The 17,453-nt window shown below is 34.6% G+C and overlaps 4 protein-coding genes across 4 annotated transcripts; 3 read left to right on the top strand and 1 right to left on the bottom strand.

Moving 5' to 3' along the window:
- Nucleotides 1-514: 514 nt before the first annotated feature.
- LOC125203090 (probable indole-3-pyruvate monooxygenase YUCCA9) lies at nt 515-2,333 on the top strand. The gene is made up of 3 exons (XM_048101373.1): nt 515-1,287; nt 1,374-1,745; nt 1,837-2,333. Exons 1-3 carry the CDS (start codon nt 637-639, stop codon nt 2,059-2,061), a joined length of 1,248 nt encoding a protein of 415 aa, XP_047957330.1. The 5' UTR covers nt 515-636; the 3' UTR covers nt 2,062-2,333.
- A 3,274-nt stretch (nt 2,334-5,607) lies between these two features.
- LOC125203091 (glutaredoxin-C5, chloroplastic) lies at nt 5,608-7,987 on the top strand. The gene is made up of 5 exons (XM_048101374.1): nt 5,608-5,958; nt 6,052-6,125; nt 7,076-7,150; nt 7,370-7,396; nt 7,529-7,987. Exons 1-5 carry the CDS (start codon nt 5,684-5,686, stop codon nt 7,603-7,605), a joined length of 528 nt encoding a protein of 175 aa, XP_047957331.1. The 5' UTR covers nt 5,608-5,683; the 3' UTR covers nt 7,606-7,987.
- A 1,134-nt stretch (nt 7,988-9,121) lies between these two features.
- On the bottom strand, nt 9,122-10,138 carry LOC125206309 (putative F-box protein At1g67623). The gene is made up of 3 exons (XM_048105581.1): nt 10,008-10,138; nt 9,589-9,757; nt 9,122-9,493 (listed from the first exon to the last, which is right to left on the bottom strand). The coding sequence occupies exons 1-3, from the start codon at nt 10,136-10,138 to the stop codon at nt 9,122-9,124; spliced, it is 672 nt and encodes a 223-aa protein (XP_047961538.1).
- A 1,144-nt stretch (nt 10,139-11,282) lies between these two features.
- On the top strand, nt 11,283-15,295 carry LOC125204517. The gene is made up of 8 exons (XM_048103195.1): nt 11,283-11,444; nt 11,635-11,721; nt 12,072-12,203; nt 12,385-12,534; nt 12,614-12,737; nt 13,429-13,554; nt 13,635-13,692; nt 13,786-15,295. The coding sequence occupies exons 1-8, from the start codon at nt 11,354-11,356 to the stop codon at nt 15,121-15,123; spliced, it is 2,106 nt and encodes a 701-aa protein (XP_047959152.1). The 5' UTR covers nt 11,283-11,353; the 3' UTR covers nt 15,124-15,295.
- Nucleotides 15,296-17,453: the final 2,158 nt, after the last annotated feature.

The raw sequence follows: 17,453 nt of genomic DNA, 5'->3' as shown, positions 1-17,453 counted from the left end.
GTAAGAAAAAAGTTATTCCTCAAAAAAGGAAACAATTCAATATGTTAGTCAAGTTAATCAATACTATTATTCTTCAAAAAGTTATTTCATACATAAATATATATTCATTCACACCATTACTTTATGAACATAAACTATATTACTTGGAGGATGGAAAATTCCTTCGCTTATCTCTCACCTACATATACTTTGTAAGTATTAAACATACGTACGATTCCAAAAGCCATAATATGAAAAGGCAACCTCAAATATTTAAGACCCGAAAGGGCCAACCCCAATTTGATATTTTTTTTCAATACGCCATAATCAAGTAAGACCTTAAATTTAAGAACAATCAACCCGATGATTAGAATAATCGAAAAAGAAATTTTGGCTTAATTATGATTTGAAAAAGAAATGGGCCCCACTTCCCAATGTCATTAACTATCACATGCAACTCACTTGAGCCTTGGACACATCTCTCTATTTAAACCCTCCTCTCCCCCCCTATTTCTCATCATCCATTCCCAATCAACAAGATTTCCCATCAACAAAACATACACAAAAAACAGATACTCCTCATCCCTCACTCAAACAAAAACCTTCAACTTATAACCATCAAAAAATCCATCAACATTCCCGAACACAACACGAAAAATGTTTAACTTCTCAGATAGTAGCAACACACTCTCCCGGCGGTGCGTGTGGGTGAATGGCCCAGTGATAGTAGGGGCCGGCCCTTCAGGCCTGGCCGTGGCGGCCGGCCTCAAAAAGCAAGGCGTACCGTTCGTGATCGTGGAACGGTCCGACTGCATTGCCTCCCTATGGCAAAAGCACACCTACGATCGCCTCAAGCTCCACCTCCCCAAGCAATTCTGCCAGCTCCCGGACTTCCCCTTCCCCGACCACTACCCCCGCTACCCAAACAAGCGTCAATTCGTCGAATACATGGAGTCCTACGCCGCCCACTTCGACATCAAGCCGCACTTCAACGAGTCAGTCGAGACCGCCAAGTACGACGAAGCCTGCGGCCTCTGGCGCGTCAGAACCGCCGGAATCGGCGGCGAGGTCGAGTACATCTGCCAGTGGCTCGTCGTGGCCACCGGCGAGAACGCCGAGCGCATCATCCCCGACATCCCCGGGCTTGACGAGTTCGGCGGCGAGGTCATCCACGCCTGCGATTACAAATCCGGCGACAAATTCAAGGGCCAGAGAGTCCTCGTCGTCGGCTGCGGAAACTCCGGCATGGAAGTCTCCCTCGATCTCTGCGATCACCACGCCAAGCCAGCCATGGTCGTTCGTAGCGCGGTGAGAAAATTTCCAAATCCGATCAATTTTTTTTCAAATCTACTAATTTTTTTTCAATCACTAATTTTTTTTATATATATTTTCAGGTTCATGTTCTTCCGAGAGAAATAATGGGAAAATCAACGTTCGAGCTAGCGATGCTGCTGATGAGATGGCTGCCGTTGTGGATTGTGGATAAGCTAGTGCTGTTTTTGGCGTGGATGGTGCTCGGAAACATGGAGAAGTACGGGCTGAAACGGCCCTCGACAGGGCCGTTGGAGCTGAAAAACAAGTACGGGAAGACTCCGGTACTCGACGTGGGGGCATTAGAGAAGATCAGATCCCGGGAAATCGAAGTGGTCCCCGGGATCACGAGCTTCTCTAAGGCCGGAGTCGAGCTCGTAACCGGAGAGAAAAAGATGATCGACTCTGTAATCCTAGCCACTGGTTACCGCAGCAATGTCCCTTATTGGCTACAGGTGAGAAATCACTTATACTTGATTTTAATTCTTGTATTTTAAATGGAGTTTTGAGAATTAAATGCTAAATTGTTTATATTAATTTTTTCAGGAGAATGAGATGTTTGGGAAAAATGGATTTCCTAAGAATCCATTTCCAAATGGCTGGAAGGGTGAAGGTGGGATTTATGCAGTTGGATTCACAAGGAGAGGGCTGGCTGGGGCATCAGCTGATGCAGTCAGAGTTTCACAAGATATTGCCAAAATTTGGAAGGATGATTTGAAGCAGAAAAAGCTAAAGGTTCCTACTCACAGGAGATGCATTTCTACATTTTGAGTTAATTAAATTCTTTCTTTTTTTAAACCTGAAAAAAAATTGAATTCTTTGCTTCTTTTATACACAAATTTATTCATGTAAACAAAAGTGTATACCAATGTAGCATAGATAATCAGCCCTTCTCGAAACGCCCAAAGAGATTTTAGAAATTTGGGCACTTTGTATACCGAGATGACGTGGCTCTATTTTATCTTTCAATTTTATTGTTTCAAGAGTTGTACACATGGAATATTTTCCATTACTTTCAATTGAATAACTACATTTTTTTATTACCTCTAGTCTCGTTCAAATTCATATGTTTGATGTACTATTTGATAGGGTAAATTTTTGTCTAAAACCGAATCCTGCAATAGGAATGCAATCTTAATTATTATTATTTTTATCATGAAGAAAATGACAAAACAGAACTTGGAAATTCGGTTGTATTAAACCATGAATTTTTGTATGGGCCACAAAGCAAATTTTTATATTGGGGAATTGTAAATGGAAATAATTATTGAAGGAAGATAAGATGATAATTAATTGAGAACCAACGTAATTTTAGATGAAGATAGTATGAGTCATATCTTGTGCATATAATCTTAAATTCAAGCTACCTGATATTATTGAGACTTTTATATATACATATATATATATATATATATATATCTCACATTATTATGCATAACTTCTATTGGCGTTGACTATGTTACTATTACTATATAATATGAGTGTGTTTATTTATAATGTTACATTAATAGATCGAGTAGAGTTAGTTCCATGGGGTTGACTATAGATGCCATGCGTAGATAAATTATCGCTGACAAGCACATGGATAAGATGAGGACTCTACATTCATTCTTTTCATGCAAACCAATTTAATTACAAGAAAAAGCTACTTATAATTTTATTTGCTTAATATGAGGCGTTACAATTTTATTATGTTTAGCTAATTTTGATATACCCCACTGGCTAATTTGGCCTCAAAAACTTACCCTTCGATAAAAATCAAAGGCCACTCAAAATTGCATGTAAATACGGATTGATGGCTGCAAATTTGGCTTTGTTATCAAATAAATATCCAAAAGCTGTTATTATCAATGCAAAATGTAAAATTGCAGTGGAAACAAATTTGAAATGGAATTTGTGATTCTCATGTTTAGTATGTATGTTAGTGGTCCGCCAAAAAACTTTCTACACATTTCTTATAATTAGACAACATGAACTAATTAGATCTAGTTACTTCTAGAGTTTCATTTTGATTTTGACAGTAAACTTTCTGCATACTTCTTATAATTTTGATTTTGCTAAATACAGTAAATTTTTGCTCTCCGATTGTTTCATCTAGTGTGCTTAATTATGCAGGGTCATAGATACAAAAAATTTCAGTAGGGAAATTAGAATTTTAAATATTGAGTTTGAGATCATAAGGAGCCAAAAAATTTTTATTATTGGTGATGGCTTTGACACAATAATCCACATAAAATACAGATAATTGACTATTATTTACAACAGGTTGACAAAGAGAGGATATCAATAACACAAATATTTTAATAAATCGATTAATCATAAAAAAAAATATAAATTCAGTCTACAACAGGCCGGGATGCTCAATGGATGCATGCTAACACATGTTTGTTGGCAAATGAAACAAAATATATATAATAAATATTCATATTGATGTCAAAAAACATAATTTACTACTACATTAAGTTCCTATTATCTCTATGTATACATATAATGCAAACTTATATATTGTACAAATTCAAAACTCCTCAACACAACACAGTGTAAAATTTCAAGATTTTAATGTTAACATAGTATCAATACAATATCAACACAACATCATTCATTGACTACCGTTGAAATTCTGTTGACATTTTCCTGTTGATGCTTTTTTGGTATCTGTTGACATTTTTCAATGGTCCGGATCATAGTTTTGAGTTTGTACAATATTTAGAGTTTTCATTTTATCACATTCCTATCTATATATCACTAATTGATTTAAGGATGAAATACCATAAATTTCTTCTTGAGTATTTTTTTTCTTCATGTGAAATTTAATCACTAAGTTGCTAACTAGACAAAATAATTGCAATTTGCACTAAAATTTATTTCCTCCATTCATTGTTATCTAAGTGTATGCCCACTCAAATCAATTTTGGGGTATAGATATTAGGTGAGTGAATTTATTATTGCTAATAGAAACTGAGAAATCTCAATACTAAACTGATGATTTAATGATATGATTTGGGGAAGTGATTTTTATACATATCCACGGTTCATTGCATTTGCATACAACTTCATAACTTCACGCGAAACAGAAAATTAAATATGATTGCATGGCTTTATGCAATTAATCATCACTATAGATTTGTGGTGCTTCCTTGATTACTTATTAAAACAAATTTAAAATTAAAAAGTCATAGCTTTAATAATCAATTTAATACTTATGATATAGTCTCCAACTTACTACAAAAAAAAAGGAATTTGTAGTTCATCAGCAGCATGCATATGAGCTTAAAAACTGATAATGTGATGTGCCATTCATTGTATATCAACATAAAACCAATACAAACCAGCTAAGTTATGCTTTGATTTACATGTATTGAGGCAAAAATCAAATGAAAATAGATATAAATAATAATGTCATGAGCTGGAGATGCTAAAATTCGTTTTCTTGAATGTGATTTAACCTATATCTTGAACTAACAATTCCTGACATAAAACACATTAATTATAATATGAGATGATTAATCTTGTACAGAACCATTGAACACATATATAATGTACATGGAGTTCTAGATCCATATATATAGTTGGTGGAACAAAATTTAGGTGATTAATTTTGAACTTTTAAAATGTGTTTCCGAACTATATACTTAATCTTTTGTCATATGTACATGTATGAAATTTGTTATCCACAATGTTACTTCTCTCACTTTAATTCTTAAACAAATTATTAATCCTTTTAGGTGGCGTGCGAGTCTCAACTCGGATATCGTATATGCATAACTTTCGATCCAAGGTTTACCAAATTAATGGAAAATAATTAGCCTTATTTTCATTTCATTCAATAATACTACTCTTTCTTATGAATCATTAATTATTTCATTTGTAATCATATTCAATTTCTATCCCACCATTTTATTATTACCTTAATTTCATTCCCCTTTTCTTTTCCATTATATCATGTCTTGAAACATATAATAATGTAACCAATAAATATGCATAGCCGAAGCACCCCAACTCACCACATGTCGTTAATGCTCGTTTTAATGTCAATGCACTAACAATTCATTGTATATCAATTAAAAAATGATTTCATGCAATTAATCATTTATATTCTCCAAATTATTCAAGTAGCAGTATAATTTTGCGGGCTGGGCTGCACACGCAGTGTTGGGCTTAGACGCAGACACCAAATTGACTGTAAGTTGTAACTGAATTGGATTTTTAGGTTAAAAAAGAACAATTAGAAATTGAGTGTAGTAATTAAGATCTAATTATGATTGTAAAACTGTAGTTGACTTGACTTTATTGACTCCACAAAAAATGTGACACCTTTTTTCGCAATTGGAGTAATATTTTCTCCAGTAATCACTGCAAATTTCGCAATCAGAGCGCAAATTGATTCTTGAGAATGGCGTTAATGGCTGCTGCCCCATGGAACAGAGGAGCGTTGGAACAAATTTCGATTTCCCCTCCTTCAATTTGTTCTGGAATCGCTTCTAGCTTTACCAATCATGCATTTTGTGGTGCCCAAAGCGTCCCCTTATTTACCAGGAGCGGCCCGAGAAAGAAGGGCCTCGTCGTGGTTCGGGCCATGTCCGCTACATTTGGGGCCCGAATGGAGGAAAGCGTCAGGAAGACTGTTACTGAAAACCCTGTTGTTGTCTATTCCAAGACTTGGTGCTCGTCAGTTTCCAATCAATCATCCATTTCTTTTGTTTATACATCTATCTCTCGTCTTTGCTTTTTTTCATAATTTTGTGCTTTTTTATTGTGAAGGTACTCTTCTGAGGTGAAATCTCTGTTTAAGAGGCTTGGTGTGGAGCCGCTTGTGATCGAGTTGGATCAATTAGGTATGTTATGTTTTTATTGTGTTGGTTAATTATTGGAATGTTGTTCTAGTTTATAAATTATTACCAGTGTAATATTAGTATGGACTGCATTTGATTATGATTTATGAGGGTGATCTATGTTAGAAGCAATAAATGGCTATTATCACAAAAATATTCACTTTGATCCATGAGTTTTTTTGTTGTTTTAGTTTTGTTGTTAGACTTTGCATTTCAAAACATTGCAATTTGATGATGATAGGGGCATGGCGATCTTTCAATTTTAGGATTTTCCATTGCATTGTAGTGGAAGTGTTGATAAGTGTACTCATTATAATCACGTTTGATAACAAAGCAAAAGAAACTTACATACCATTATCCCAATACATTCCTTTTCTTCAAAAGAGCTAAGAATCATCTTGTTTGGTCTCTTTTCAATGCAACCTTCGCTGAGGAGGCGCTCTTGCTTACAAGACTCTTGTCGAAGGGTTTGCTTGTTATGTTTCTTGAAGTGCGTAAGAGATGATTCCCACTTTCTAGGGAAGAAGAGACACAGAAGTGATGCATGTTTCTTACAGCTTGCAATTCTACTGATGGCCACGTTAGATGTGTCAGGCACTTGTTTCAGTTTAACCCGTGCATATTATTCTATATGTCTCTGATTTGTTTCGCTTTTGCAGTTGTACTAATAGCTTATTCTAAAAGACATTTTCTAGAAATTTCAATTCAGCGAGACACTATTTGTCTGGTTCAATTGTATGTTACTGCAGGATGCGTGATCATTTAAACCCCAATATGAAAATTGAAGTGTTTGTTCGCCATTTAACCTCTTGAATTAGTATAACCTTAGACTACCGCAACTGCTCTTATTAATTTCTCTCAGGGTCTAGTAGTACTGAGATGTGATATTTGAATTACCAGCAGGCTTAGAACTTAATAGATACGCTTTCTCATGTTACTCGTATCGCTTACAGGTCCCCAGGGACCACAACTGCAGAAGACTCTGCTAAGGCTGACTGGACAACACACTGTTCCTAATATATTCATAGGTACCAATTCACAAGCTTACTTTTGTGATGTCACGAATTTGTAACTTCAATGTTAGAATTTACTATGTCTTTGAACAATGATTAAGTAATATTGGGATTAACAAAAAGTTGTGATGATTGAATGTGGTTAGTTTCAAGCTTCATTGTTTTGCTTGCTAGTCTCTTCTTTCGGAAATCTTCTTTTTTTTGTAACAAGTCTGATATTACTTTGAACGACAGGGGGCAAACATATCGGTGGTTGTACAGGTACACACCTACAAACACATGCCGTGATGATTGTCTAGCTTGTCTTTCTTAGAAAAATATGAGTTTCATTGATATAGACATTTGAGCATCGCATATCAAGTTGCCAACAAGATGAGATGTTTTGTGTTGCAGATACCATCAAGATTCACAGAAAAGGGGAGCTCCAGCCTTTGCTATTAGAAGCTGGTGCGATGAAGTTGAAGAGTTAGTTTGTTGGATTTATTCATCAGATGAAAATCGGGCTAATTTAACAGTCAGTCGGTATGTTTACTCATCCCATCTCTTACTAGAAAGCTTGGGATATATGGCTAATTGGTTATGGGCATAAATATATTAGCATTCAAATTCGTCTAGTCTTCTTTGTACATTGTTCCTATAATTTGTGCGTGTTCTTGTTTGCCTACCATCACTTCATTCAGATGGAACAGTTTCAAGAAACTAATTATGCTGTAGATGCATACAAATGTCATTGAACCTCTTCATCTCTCTGTTATATGTAGCACCTGTTTTGATCACATTGTAGTACAAATGCTATCCTTTCGAATAATTGCGTGGTGCATTATACAACTAATGAAAATACAATTATACTTATGATGTAGTAGATCTTGATGTAAATTGTAAAGTGGTTGATATATGAGCTAGTTGTGTTGAGTGCTTGTGTAGGGAATAAAATCAATCAAAGCCATATTTATATTTCTGATCATTGTAAAATACACACGAACAGTTTAGATAAGGTAAAGAGCATTATGTGATTGATCACTTTCACTTCATCCAAAGCGTATTTGCTGTTTGAACTCGATGCCCCAACATACACATGTAATTGTAATAGACAACACCCTTCATTCCAAATTCAATATGGTAGTACTTGAATTCTACATTGTACAAAAATTTGACCATCATGCTAATATTTTCACCCATACAAAATTGCAACTTAAGTGAGATTTCCCAAGTGTTACTAATAAAGTAGATATATGAGCCGACGAAAAAGTGTCTCAATCAAGAATGGATTAAGTATAGGCCATGGGTAGATTTTTCTCTCAAATAAGGAGTATCGTGGTAAATTATACTATGTCTTAATCGATCCCTAAATGCATTATTTTGCTGTTGAATTATAAGCATTACTTAATTGTAATCCCACATGATTTGTAGCCAGCCAAAATTATGTTTACTCAATTGTAATCCCACATGCTTATAAAAAGTCTTTTTTGAATAAAAAGTTTTTGCATAGAATTTTTTGTTAATTTTTATTTGATATGTATAGTTTGATTCGGTTGATTTCACACCCAAACTTGTATGTGCATATTCGATATGTTTGAACTGAATTGACTTAATTCATACCAAAATTACCATACATAATACCATAGTTTTAATGATAATAAAAAGAAATTAAATATATAAGACGACATTTAGTTAATTAAACAATGGATACTCAGAAGTATTGATGCCTCAAAATTAATTAATCATTGATCCCGATTTAAGTTCTATTGAAAATGCTTTGTACTGATTGGTTTGTATTTTTTATTATACCATACACGACCCATTAATCCCACATGATTTGAAGCCATCCAAAAATTGTATGTTTATTTTGTCATGGATCGGGTTAGCCATAATTAACTTTCCGGTTCAATAAATTTTTGAACAAACATGAATTGATCAAGTCGTGAAACAAATATTATACATATAAGATTTGAATTGAATTGTTGGAAGAAAATATGTTGATGACAATTAAATGTGAGAACAAGCACAAATAAGCTCAATATGTCTAGCAGCAACACAGGTTGCGCAATCATCTTCGTCGTCGTCTTCGCGTGACCAGTTATTTGTTCGCCGATGGTGTTTGCTACAAAGCAACCGTGACTGACTAAGCAATGGATTCAACACCCAAATTTGTCGCAGTTCCTCTATCAATTTTTTGCAACACAATCTCACTCTTATTCCATCTTTCTTAATCTTGGCAATCATTCCAATCCCCCTCTTGTTCCCACTTAAAAGCATCAAAATGCAGCATAGGTATAGGGCTTGTACGTGCCCTGCTTCAGACGCCATGGTGAATTTTCGGAGAGCTAGTGCATAGTTTTTCTTGGTGAAAAAATCCAACTGTCACGCCAATCAATTAAACATGTTAACTTATTTTTCCTATTTCAAATTTGATTAGTATATATTTTTTGTGTAGTTTAGAAATATATACGCACCAGTGCTTCCCTATACCAGATTTCAGGATTAGAGCTTTCTTTGCATTTGTTGAGAAACTTTTGTTTCTTCTCGCATAATGGACTCCATTCAACAATTGGAAAAAATTTGTCTAAACTTGCATGTCGATAAATGTATGAATCTTCAGCAATTTCACTTAATTCTTTACAACTGCGGCTCAAAAATAAATGCATCATTAATCAAGTAAAGTTAATTACGAGTAAATAAAAAATAAATGCATCATTAATCAAGTAAATGCATCATTAATCAAGTAAATGGATTATGATCCATTCTAACTTTAAATATTAAACCACGTTGCAATTTTCATAAAATTGTAGTTAGAGATATTCAAGATAGTAAAATAAAATTAGCCAACTTTGAGAAACAAGTAAGCAAATCAGCCGTGAAAACTAAGACATACCTTTGCTTAATGCTAGAGATGTCGGCTGCGGAAGATGCTGCAACTCGAGACAGAATATGCATCGTCAAGTCGCGAGGAATGGTTTGAAGGTATGAAACTTTTTTCTTCCTTGGATATCTCCTCATCCTCATGACTGATAATTCTCTGTGTTTTGGCGTCTGCAACTTGTATAGGGACTACGTTTTTATAGATGGTTTGTATTAGTCTTAATTAGGGATTGATTCCTAATCCAACTCCAACATGGAAAATAGTTGAGTTTATTTTAGGAAATTTACCTTTCGAGTACTTATTAAAACTCATGCAGTTTGTTGTGGATTTGTACATGCATATACTATTTTATTTCCTTATTTCAGATCGTGGATGGTAATTCAACAAAGAGAAATTTCTAGAATGAATTTTTAATATAAATTCATAGACGCTTGTATTAAATTTTGATTTTGATTTTGATTTTGATTAGGGATTGATTACTAATCGAACTCATGGAAAAGTTTTGGTGGTGGGTTTATTTTAGGAAATTCAGCTTTTGTAAGATATTGTAAATTTGTAATTTTGAAAGCTCCGCACTTTAATAATTATGGAATCTGCAATAGTTTGTTTCCTTATTTGAGAACGTAATTCGACGGTGTAGACGGCAATTCAAATTCACCTCATATGTTTCTAACTCCCGACATATTTCGAGAATCCCTCCGTCCGAACTTAATTATCACTCTTGGAATGGACACGAGTGTTATTTAAGACATGTAAAGAAAAATTGATTAAAAAAAAGTTAGTGGAATGTGTGATCCGCTTTTTTATACTCCCTCCGTCCCGCTTTAGCAGTCCCATTGACTTTTCTGCACTCGTTTTGTAAAAATGATAATAAATAGTTAAAGTGGAGAAATAATAAAGTAGAAAAGAGAATAATGTAGATAAGACTCTTCTCTATATTATTCTCTTTTTTACTTTATTATTATCATTTTCACAAAATAGTGCAGAAAAGTCAATGGGACTGCTAAAGCGGGACGGAGGGAGTATTAGTTTTATTATAAAATATGAGTGCAGAGAGTAATAGGACACTTTATGAATGACACAAATTTTAATATAGAATAAATAAAATAAGATAGAAGGAAAAAAAAAGTAAAAAAGAAATAATGTTTAGTTTAATATGTAGGGTCCATATATGTGAAAGAAGTTGTTAAAAAGATTTATTGGACAACAAACAAAAAGTGACAAATGTGGCATATTTTTTTTTTTGGATGGATAGAGTAGAAATTAATATCCGTCGACCTCATTTGGCGCCTAAAAATGGGTGTCGATATATTAGGGCTTCACATTAAAAAGATGAGGATTCAAATTATTGAGGAGCAATGAGACGAAGGTTCAAACCAAAAACTGGATTTCCACTTACCAAGACTACCGGAGACATCGCTCGAAATCGTCGATTCCAGAAGCCGTCTGGTACAACCATTTCTATCCAATTACTTGTTCTTTTAGTTCATCTTTGAATTTCTCGCAGTTTTATGTAGCTTCATCCTTGATCCACATCTTCCTCGGCGTAAATACCGTAGAACAGAATTTCATTCCGCTCCCTGTTACTTGTCGTTTTCAATGAATCAGTGTTATTGATTATTTCTGTTGTGTTTTGTAGAGATTAGTAAGGCTAAGAGAGTGAGATTCGACGATGCTGAAACGGATGATTCTTCTGGAGGGAATGAAGCTGCTCAGTCTCCGAAATGTTGGTCCTCTTTGAGCACACTTCCTTCTAATTTCTGTTACTTTGTTGTTTTGGGTGAAAACTTTGATTCGAAATGAAAAGGTTCCGAATTCACCCAAATCAGTGCTGTTTTTTATATTTTTCTGATCACTACAAAGGTAGAGACTGCTGGATTCCAAATCAATCTCCATCCAAATAATCGTAACAGATTTGCCGTTTATAGTTACAAATTCATGGTCAACTTTATTGCTTTCGTGATCGTTCTCTAGAAATATGTGTTTATCCTCAGCTGTGGAGCATGCTGAGGGATTCATTACTTGTGACTGATGAACACTAAGTTCTCTTTTTCTGTGTATGTATGCATTTTGAAGGTGGTGGTCCCAAAACTTCAGAATATGCATATTTTAGGAAAGTGAAGGAAGGTGCTGTTAATGGTCAATTCCATGCACTGCATAAAGAAAATGAACGGTTGAAGAGCTACAAAATCTGCGATCTTCCTAGAGGTTAAAATATTTGGTTGTAACCTTAAAGTTAATGCTTGCCATTTGGTCCAAAGAATACTAGCATCACTTAAGTGTTGAAGATTTCTCACGTGGCATGAAACAAATTGGATCTAAATGGTGAATAAGGTTGGCTGAGATTGATCACAGCTGTTATGATGTTATTCTAAAATGTTATTTACAGTGACTAATAAGGAATCGGAAGAGCTTGATCCTGGCATTAAAGACCACAACTTGTCCATTTCTGGAGAAAGTGCAGGGCCATCTGGCCATAAGCCTTTTGTTTCATCTCCTGTCAGCAAATATGGTGAATCTAATGAGATTAGAAGTAAAGGTTTGCCATCTTTAAGTTCTGATCTAGTTTTATATGCGATATAGTTATTGCTTTCTAGTTACAGTATCAATTGATGCAGAGCTGACTCACAAGACCAAACAGAGGTCATCATTGCTTACTGAGAAGTCATCATTGCTTACTGAGACTGCTACACCTGTCAAACAATTTCTGATCTCGTCCCGGTTGAATCAAGCAACAGAGAAGTCAGGTTTTCTCTGTAATTTGGCTTCCAAAATTCTTGCATTATCATTCACTCAATATGCTGCACATTTCATCACATGAATCCTTAGTGTCAATATAGCACTGGAGCAACACTTTTTTTCAATAATCTGCTGAAATATCATTTGCTTTTTGTTGGATCTTGTTCTCTATTCATCTTTGGCCTAAGAGTCATCTTTGGATCTTGTTAGCTGCCAAGAGTTAAATTCCATGATCTTATTATTAGAACTCCCTCCGTTCCTTCATAGTCGAGTCATTTTTCCATTTCAGGAAGTTCCTTTATAGTTAAGTCATTTCCATATATGGGGAGTAATAATTAACTCACTTTTTCTTTCCTAATTCATTCTCTCTCTTACTTTATTCTCTCTACTTTATTCACTTTTCTATCTTATTCCCTCTACTTTTCCTTTCTCTTACTTTATCTACTTTGTTACCCACCCACTTAACACATTAAACATGCATCTCTTAAACTCCGTGCCCAAAAGAAGTGCCTCAACTATGAAAGAACGGAGAGAGTATTATTTTGGCCCCATCTCATCTATCAAATGTATTTCTGTTCATACATTCAACATCTCTTGTTCTAATATGATATTACATCATACAATCTGAATCCCAATTCCCATCATATAAATTTCTTCTCAATATAGTTATTCACTGTCCTCTATGATCTTGTAGTTTTGATTTGCCTTGTCCAGAGGATGAATGCAATGAGAAAGGAATTTTTTATGAAAAGAGAAAGAAATTACGCCAGTGGGTTGCTCATGCTACATCTTCTGAAGATGGAAAGCTCCATGGAAAGCGGTAAGATATGTAATAACAGATGAATCTTTTGTCATCATAAAACAAATTATTTTCCTTCAACCGTCTGTGTTTTCTCTCAGGTCTGATTTGGTTTCTTCCCTCATGTCCCGGCTGATCCCTAAGGGGAATGAGAACAGTGTAAGCTTGTCTATCTTCTCTTTATAAACGGTTGTTTATCTACTTTTTTTGTGTTAAATTATTATACTCCATCTGATTAGCATTTATTTCCAGTATTCATCAAAAGAAAATGCTGATATTAGTAGTGAATCCCTCACAATTTATGAGCCTGACAACATGGTGAAGGGACTTCCTTTGTCCCATAAAAGCGACTGCCATAAGGAACTCCCGAAAGTTTCTTCTGAAAGATCAAGTGAGATTGTACGAAGAGAATGGGATAGGTTTGACAATGGATTTACTTCCAATTGTCGTGAAGAGGGTGATCTTCAATTAACCATGGATCGCTGTCGAAGATCAAGTGAGGTTGTACTCAGAGAATGGGATAGCTTTGACTCTGGATTTCCTTTCAATTATGGCAAAGAGGGTGATCATCAGAAAACCATGGATCGTTGTGGAAGATCAAGTGAGATTGTACCCAGGGAATTGGATAGGTTTCACCCTGAGTTTCCTTCCAATTACTACAAAGAGTATCTTCAAAACAAAACCATGGATCCTGATCAACATTCAAGCAGTCGTATATGCAACAGTTATGACACACGGCGTGGTTATTCTTTCTGCTTACCTTTTGAAAGCTTTAGATCATTGGGTGCCTTTCATTTCAAAGATCCTGATGAAAGTGGTCCTATAGTTGGACGTGGAAGAGAGGAACACTACAGAAACTCACTGGAATGGGATTTTGGATTGGAAAAGGGTAGATTTGACCATGGTACCAGGCAGGATGTGTGCCACAGGCTAGCCAATGATTGGAGACAGCAGGGAATAATGGATAATGTGCTTGATACCGAAGGATTTTGCCCCTCGCCCTTATTTTCAAGCTGTTGTTTAATCAAACCATTGCCAAATTATGTTTCAACTGGCTGTTTAATGCGCGAGGTCCAACCAATATTCGATGATGTGAAGTATGGAATGGTAAAACCGGGGCAATTTTCTCTCTCTTTTCCCAACAGTCCAAAACGTATCACTTTGGCGGAGGATAAAAATGCAGATAATGATCTTCCTTACAGCACCATTCTATCGTCTTACAGAGACCCAAGATTGCCTAAGAAGGTTTTGGATTGCAGGCCTCATAGCGAAAATTGGTGGAAGTACTCGTCAGCTCCAGAGTTCTTTACAGAAGATCTTCCACAGGGCATTCCTGCTTGGCAGTTTCCACAAACTAAGAATGATTCGTTTTCCCTTTCTTTGCTCAAGGAAGCCCCTGCAGAATCATATACTACCTCTTTCTCTGAAGGTGCATTCGACCACTATCCCTTTTCCTCTACTCTTCACTCACCTCTTGATACATTCATGAACTGCCCTTTGTTGCTCAATCATGCTAGCCAAGATATCCATGATCAAGAACTATGTTCTGATGATTATAGCAATGAAATGGAATACTCTAGATATATGTAGGCTGACCTCTTTTCTATAATTGTTTGTAAATGCAAACACATCTAATACTTCATATACTTAATCATATGTTAATCAATATGATCTACTCCTACTACACAAGGTAAGCACCTTTGGGATGTCAATCATGTCACTGAAGTTGTAGAGAATTTTTACATAGTGAGTGAGTTAGGCCCAACACGTGTTTGAAGAAGTTTAATTGAAAAGCCCATTCATCATGCTGATAATTATTAAAAGAAAATTATATAATTTGTGGAATGCGTCTATTTATCTTGCCACTGACTATACTATACATCCAGCTGCTCCATTGGTTTTGCATTGAATGCTGATGTCTATTATATTGTCTTATTCAGAAATAAAATGTAACGACAATAATAAATTTTGCACCGGTGAGGAAGTACTGGACCGACGTCATTGAAATAAAATCTTGGTGTTTTTTCATAATTATTCTAAAGAATAAAGAATTAATGTGTGGATGGAGCAGTCCCACTTGTGATCCAACAGCCAGTTGATCATTTTTGCCTGCAATTGATTTAATTGTTTTAAATCCTTTTACATTGTTAGTTCACAAATCCCTATTTTATCACTATTGTCACAATATTTTCTTGACACCTTGAAAAAGGACTCAGAGCCATGTAAAACTCGACTAAGCAACATTTAAGTTAACTTATTAAATACTTCATCATTTCAAATTAATTGTATTAGATGCATTTCAAAATAAAGTTAAGAGCTAAGGAAATTATTGTCTTATGGAGTAGTATTATATGACTATATCACCTCTCTCTTTTTTAAAATTACTATATCGACATAATTAAGTGCATTGTCTTTATTATACTCTTATTTAACGTTGTTGGACCCCAAATCCTTTGAATTTTCTCCAAACCCTCCGCGTTTGGCATTTGCTACCACTATGCTCTTGGAAATAATAAATTGCTAAACTTTTGAAATATATAATGATGATAGATTTAACGTTTAGATATTAAGAATAAATTAGTTTGTCTAGTTTCGTTTGTTTTGCTGTTGTTTCTTAATAAAATTGGCTATAAACATCAATCATTCCCTTAGTAAGTCCAACTGATCACAAGTTAGGAATTAAGAACTGCATGTGTCTTTTTGTAAATGGAAAAAACTTTAATGATTTTTAGTATTTTAAGATTAAAAGAATGATCTTTCTAAGCAAGAAATTTCAACTGATTTTGATTAATCACAGTAGTATATAATAATGATCATGAGAGCCGTTGTCTCTAAACTATTCCATGTTGACTTATGCAGGCATGCATGTATGAATTCTACCTGTCTTTGGTTAAGTCCATTTTCAACTTTTCATGCAGTGTTTTTATATTTTTCCCCTTTTGACATATTATTTTTATAATTGAAGAATCTCATCCATCCCCTTGTCAGCATTATCTATTTATTTATTCCGTTTTGGATAATATAGGGCATCACTATCTTGCCTCAACTTATCATCAATTTATTTACATTTATGAGTTCAAAATTCAAATAAATTATTTTCTTACTAATAATTCGAAATATTAATACATTAATAAGTTTAAGATTCGAAGTGTAACTATTAAATGAGTAAAGAAACCCATTGCCGCATCCGAGTTTAAGAAATTATGTGCTCATTTTACATGACTTAAACAATTAAAATATAAATACTATAATTGCATTGGTTGAAACTTATCAATTACTATTATTATTGCATTTGGAATCTACTGCTCTGGACAACATCAAAACGTGGAGGTTTATGGCAATTATAAAGAAATCATATTTTGCAAGAAAAGTCAGGAAAACGACGGTAAGATGATATAATTATTTAATTTTCTTGTCTCTTATAGAGTAGATTATTTATATGTCACAAACACGCAAAACCCACTTTATTATAACATTTCGCGTGTTTTGTTTGTGATATAAGTATAAATTATCTAAATGAAAGTGTTTAATTAATAAAGTTAACGTTCAAGACAAATACCAAAGGGGAGTGGTATTTAAGATTATCTAAAGCTGAAACATATACATAGGGCAGTACAAAAGTGGAAATTAACCTAACTTATTTATTTATGTATTAATCCATTTTAGTACTGTACTAAATATATAAAATAATTAATGAATTGTGTACGGTCGGACAAGAATGTTAAGATGTTTTATTTTAGGCTCGATAATTTATGATGCAAGTAATATATAACCTTGATAGGCTATGATAGAGTGAGTAAGACTAATTCAAATCTTGAATGTTTACAGTTGTAAATAATGCAAAATCATAAAGGGTGGGGATTCGTTGTCCAATTCTAAACGAGGACGAATCTTTAAGCAAAGAAAATGAAGCCAAAATC

The sequence above is a fragment of the Salvia hispanica genome, chromosome 2 (assembly GCF_023119035.1).
Source record: "Salvia hispanica cultivar TCC Black 2014 chromosome 2, UniMelb_Shisp_WGS_1.0, whole genome shotgun sequence".
Classification (NCBI taxonomy): domain Eukaryota; kingdom Viridiplantae; phylum Streptophyta; class Magnoliopsida; order Lamiales; family Lamiaceae; genus Salvia; species Salvia hispanica.
Note: the sequence above shows the minus strand (reverse complement) of the source record. Positions and strands in the feature narration are given on the sequence as shown.

Bases quoted from the DNA above. Each gene is read 5' to 3' on its own strand.
- LOC125203090 (XM_048101373.1), top strand. From the start codon at position 637: ATGTTTAACTTCTCAGATAGTAGCAACACACTCTCCCGGCGGTGCGTG. The intron at 1,288-1,373 runs GTGAGAAAATTT...ATATATTTTCAG, and splicing joins CCATGGTCGTTCGTAGCGCG to GTTCATGTTCTTCCGAGAGA. The intron at 1,746-1,836 runs GTGAGAAATCAC...TAATTTTTTCAG, and splicing joins ATGTCCCTTATTGGCTACAG to GAGAATGAGATGTTTGGGAA.
- LOC125203091 (XM_048101374.1), top strand. From the start codon at position 5,684: ATGGCGTTAATGGCTGCTGCCCCATGGAACAGAGGAGCGTTGGAACAA. The intron at 5,959-6,051 runs GTCAGTTTCCAA...TTTATTGTGAAG, and splicing joins TATTCCAAGACTTGGTGCTC to GTACTCTTCTGAGGTGAAAT. The intron at 7,397-7,528 runs GTACACACCTAC...TTTGTGTTGCAG, and splicing joins ACATATCGGTGGTTGTACAG to ATACCATCAAGATTCACAGA.
- LOC125206309 (XM_048105581.1), bottom strand. From the start codon at position 10,138: ATGAGGATGAGGAGATATCCAAGGAAGAAAAAAGTTTCATACCTTCAA. The intron at 9,758-10,007 runs GTATGTCTTAGT...TTTGAGCCGCAG, and splicing joins ATCTCTAGCATTAAGCAAAG to TTGTAAAGAATTAAGTGAAA. The intron at 9,494-9,588 runs GTGCGTATATAT...TTGGCGTGACAG, and splicing joins TCTGGTATAGGGAAGCACTG to TTGGATTTTTTCACCAAGAA.
- LOC125204517 (XM_048103195.1), top strand. From the start codon at position 11,354: ATGAGACGAAGGTTCAAACCAAAAACTGGATTTCCACTTACCAAGACT. The intron at 12,535-12,613 runs GTTTGCCATCTT...CAATTGATGCAG, and splicing joins TAATGAGATTAGAAGTAAAG to AGCTGACTCACAAGACCAAA. The intron at 13,693-13,785 runs GTAAGCTTGTCT...ATTTATTTCCAG, and splicing joins CTAAGGGGAATGAGAACAGT to TATTCATCAAAAGAAAATGC.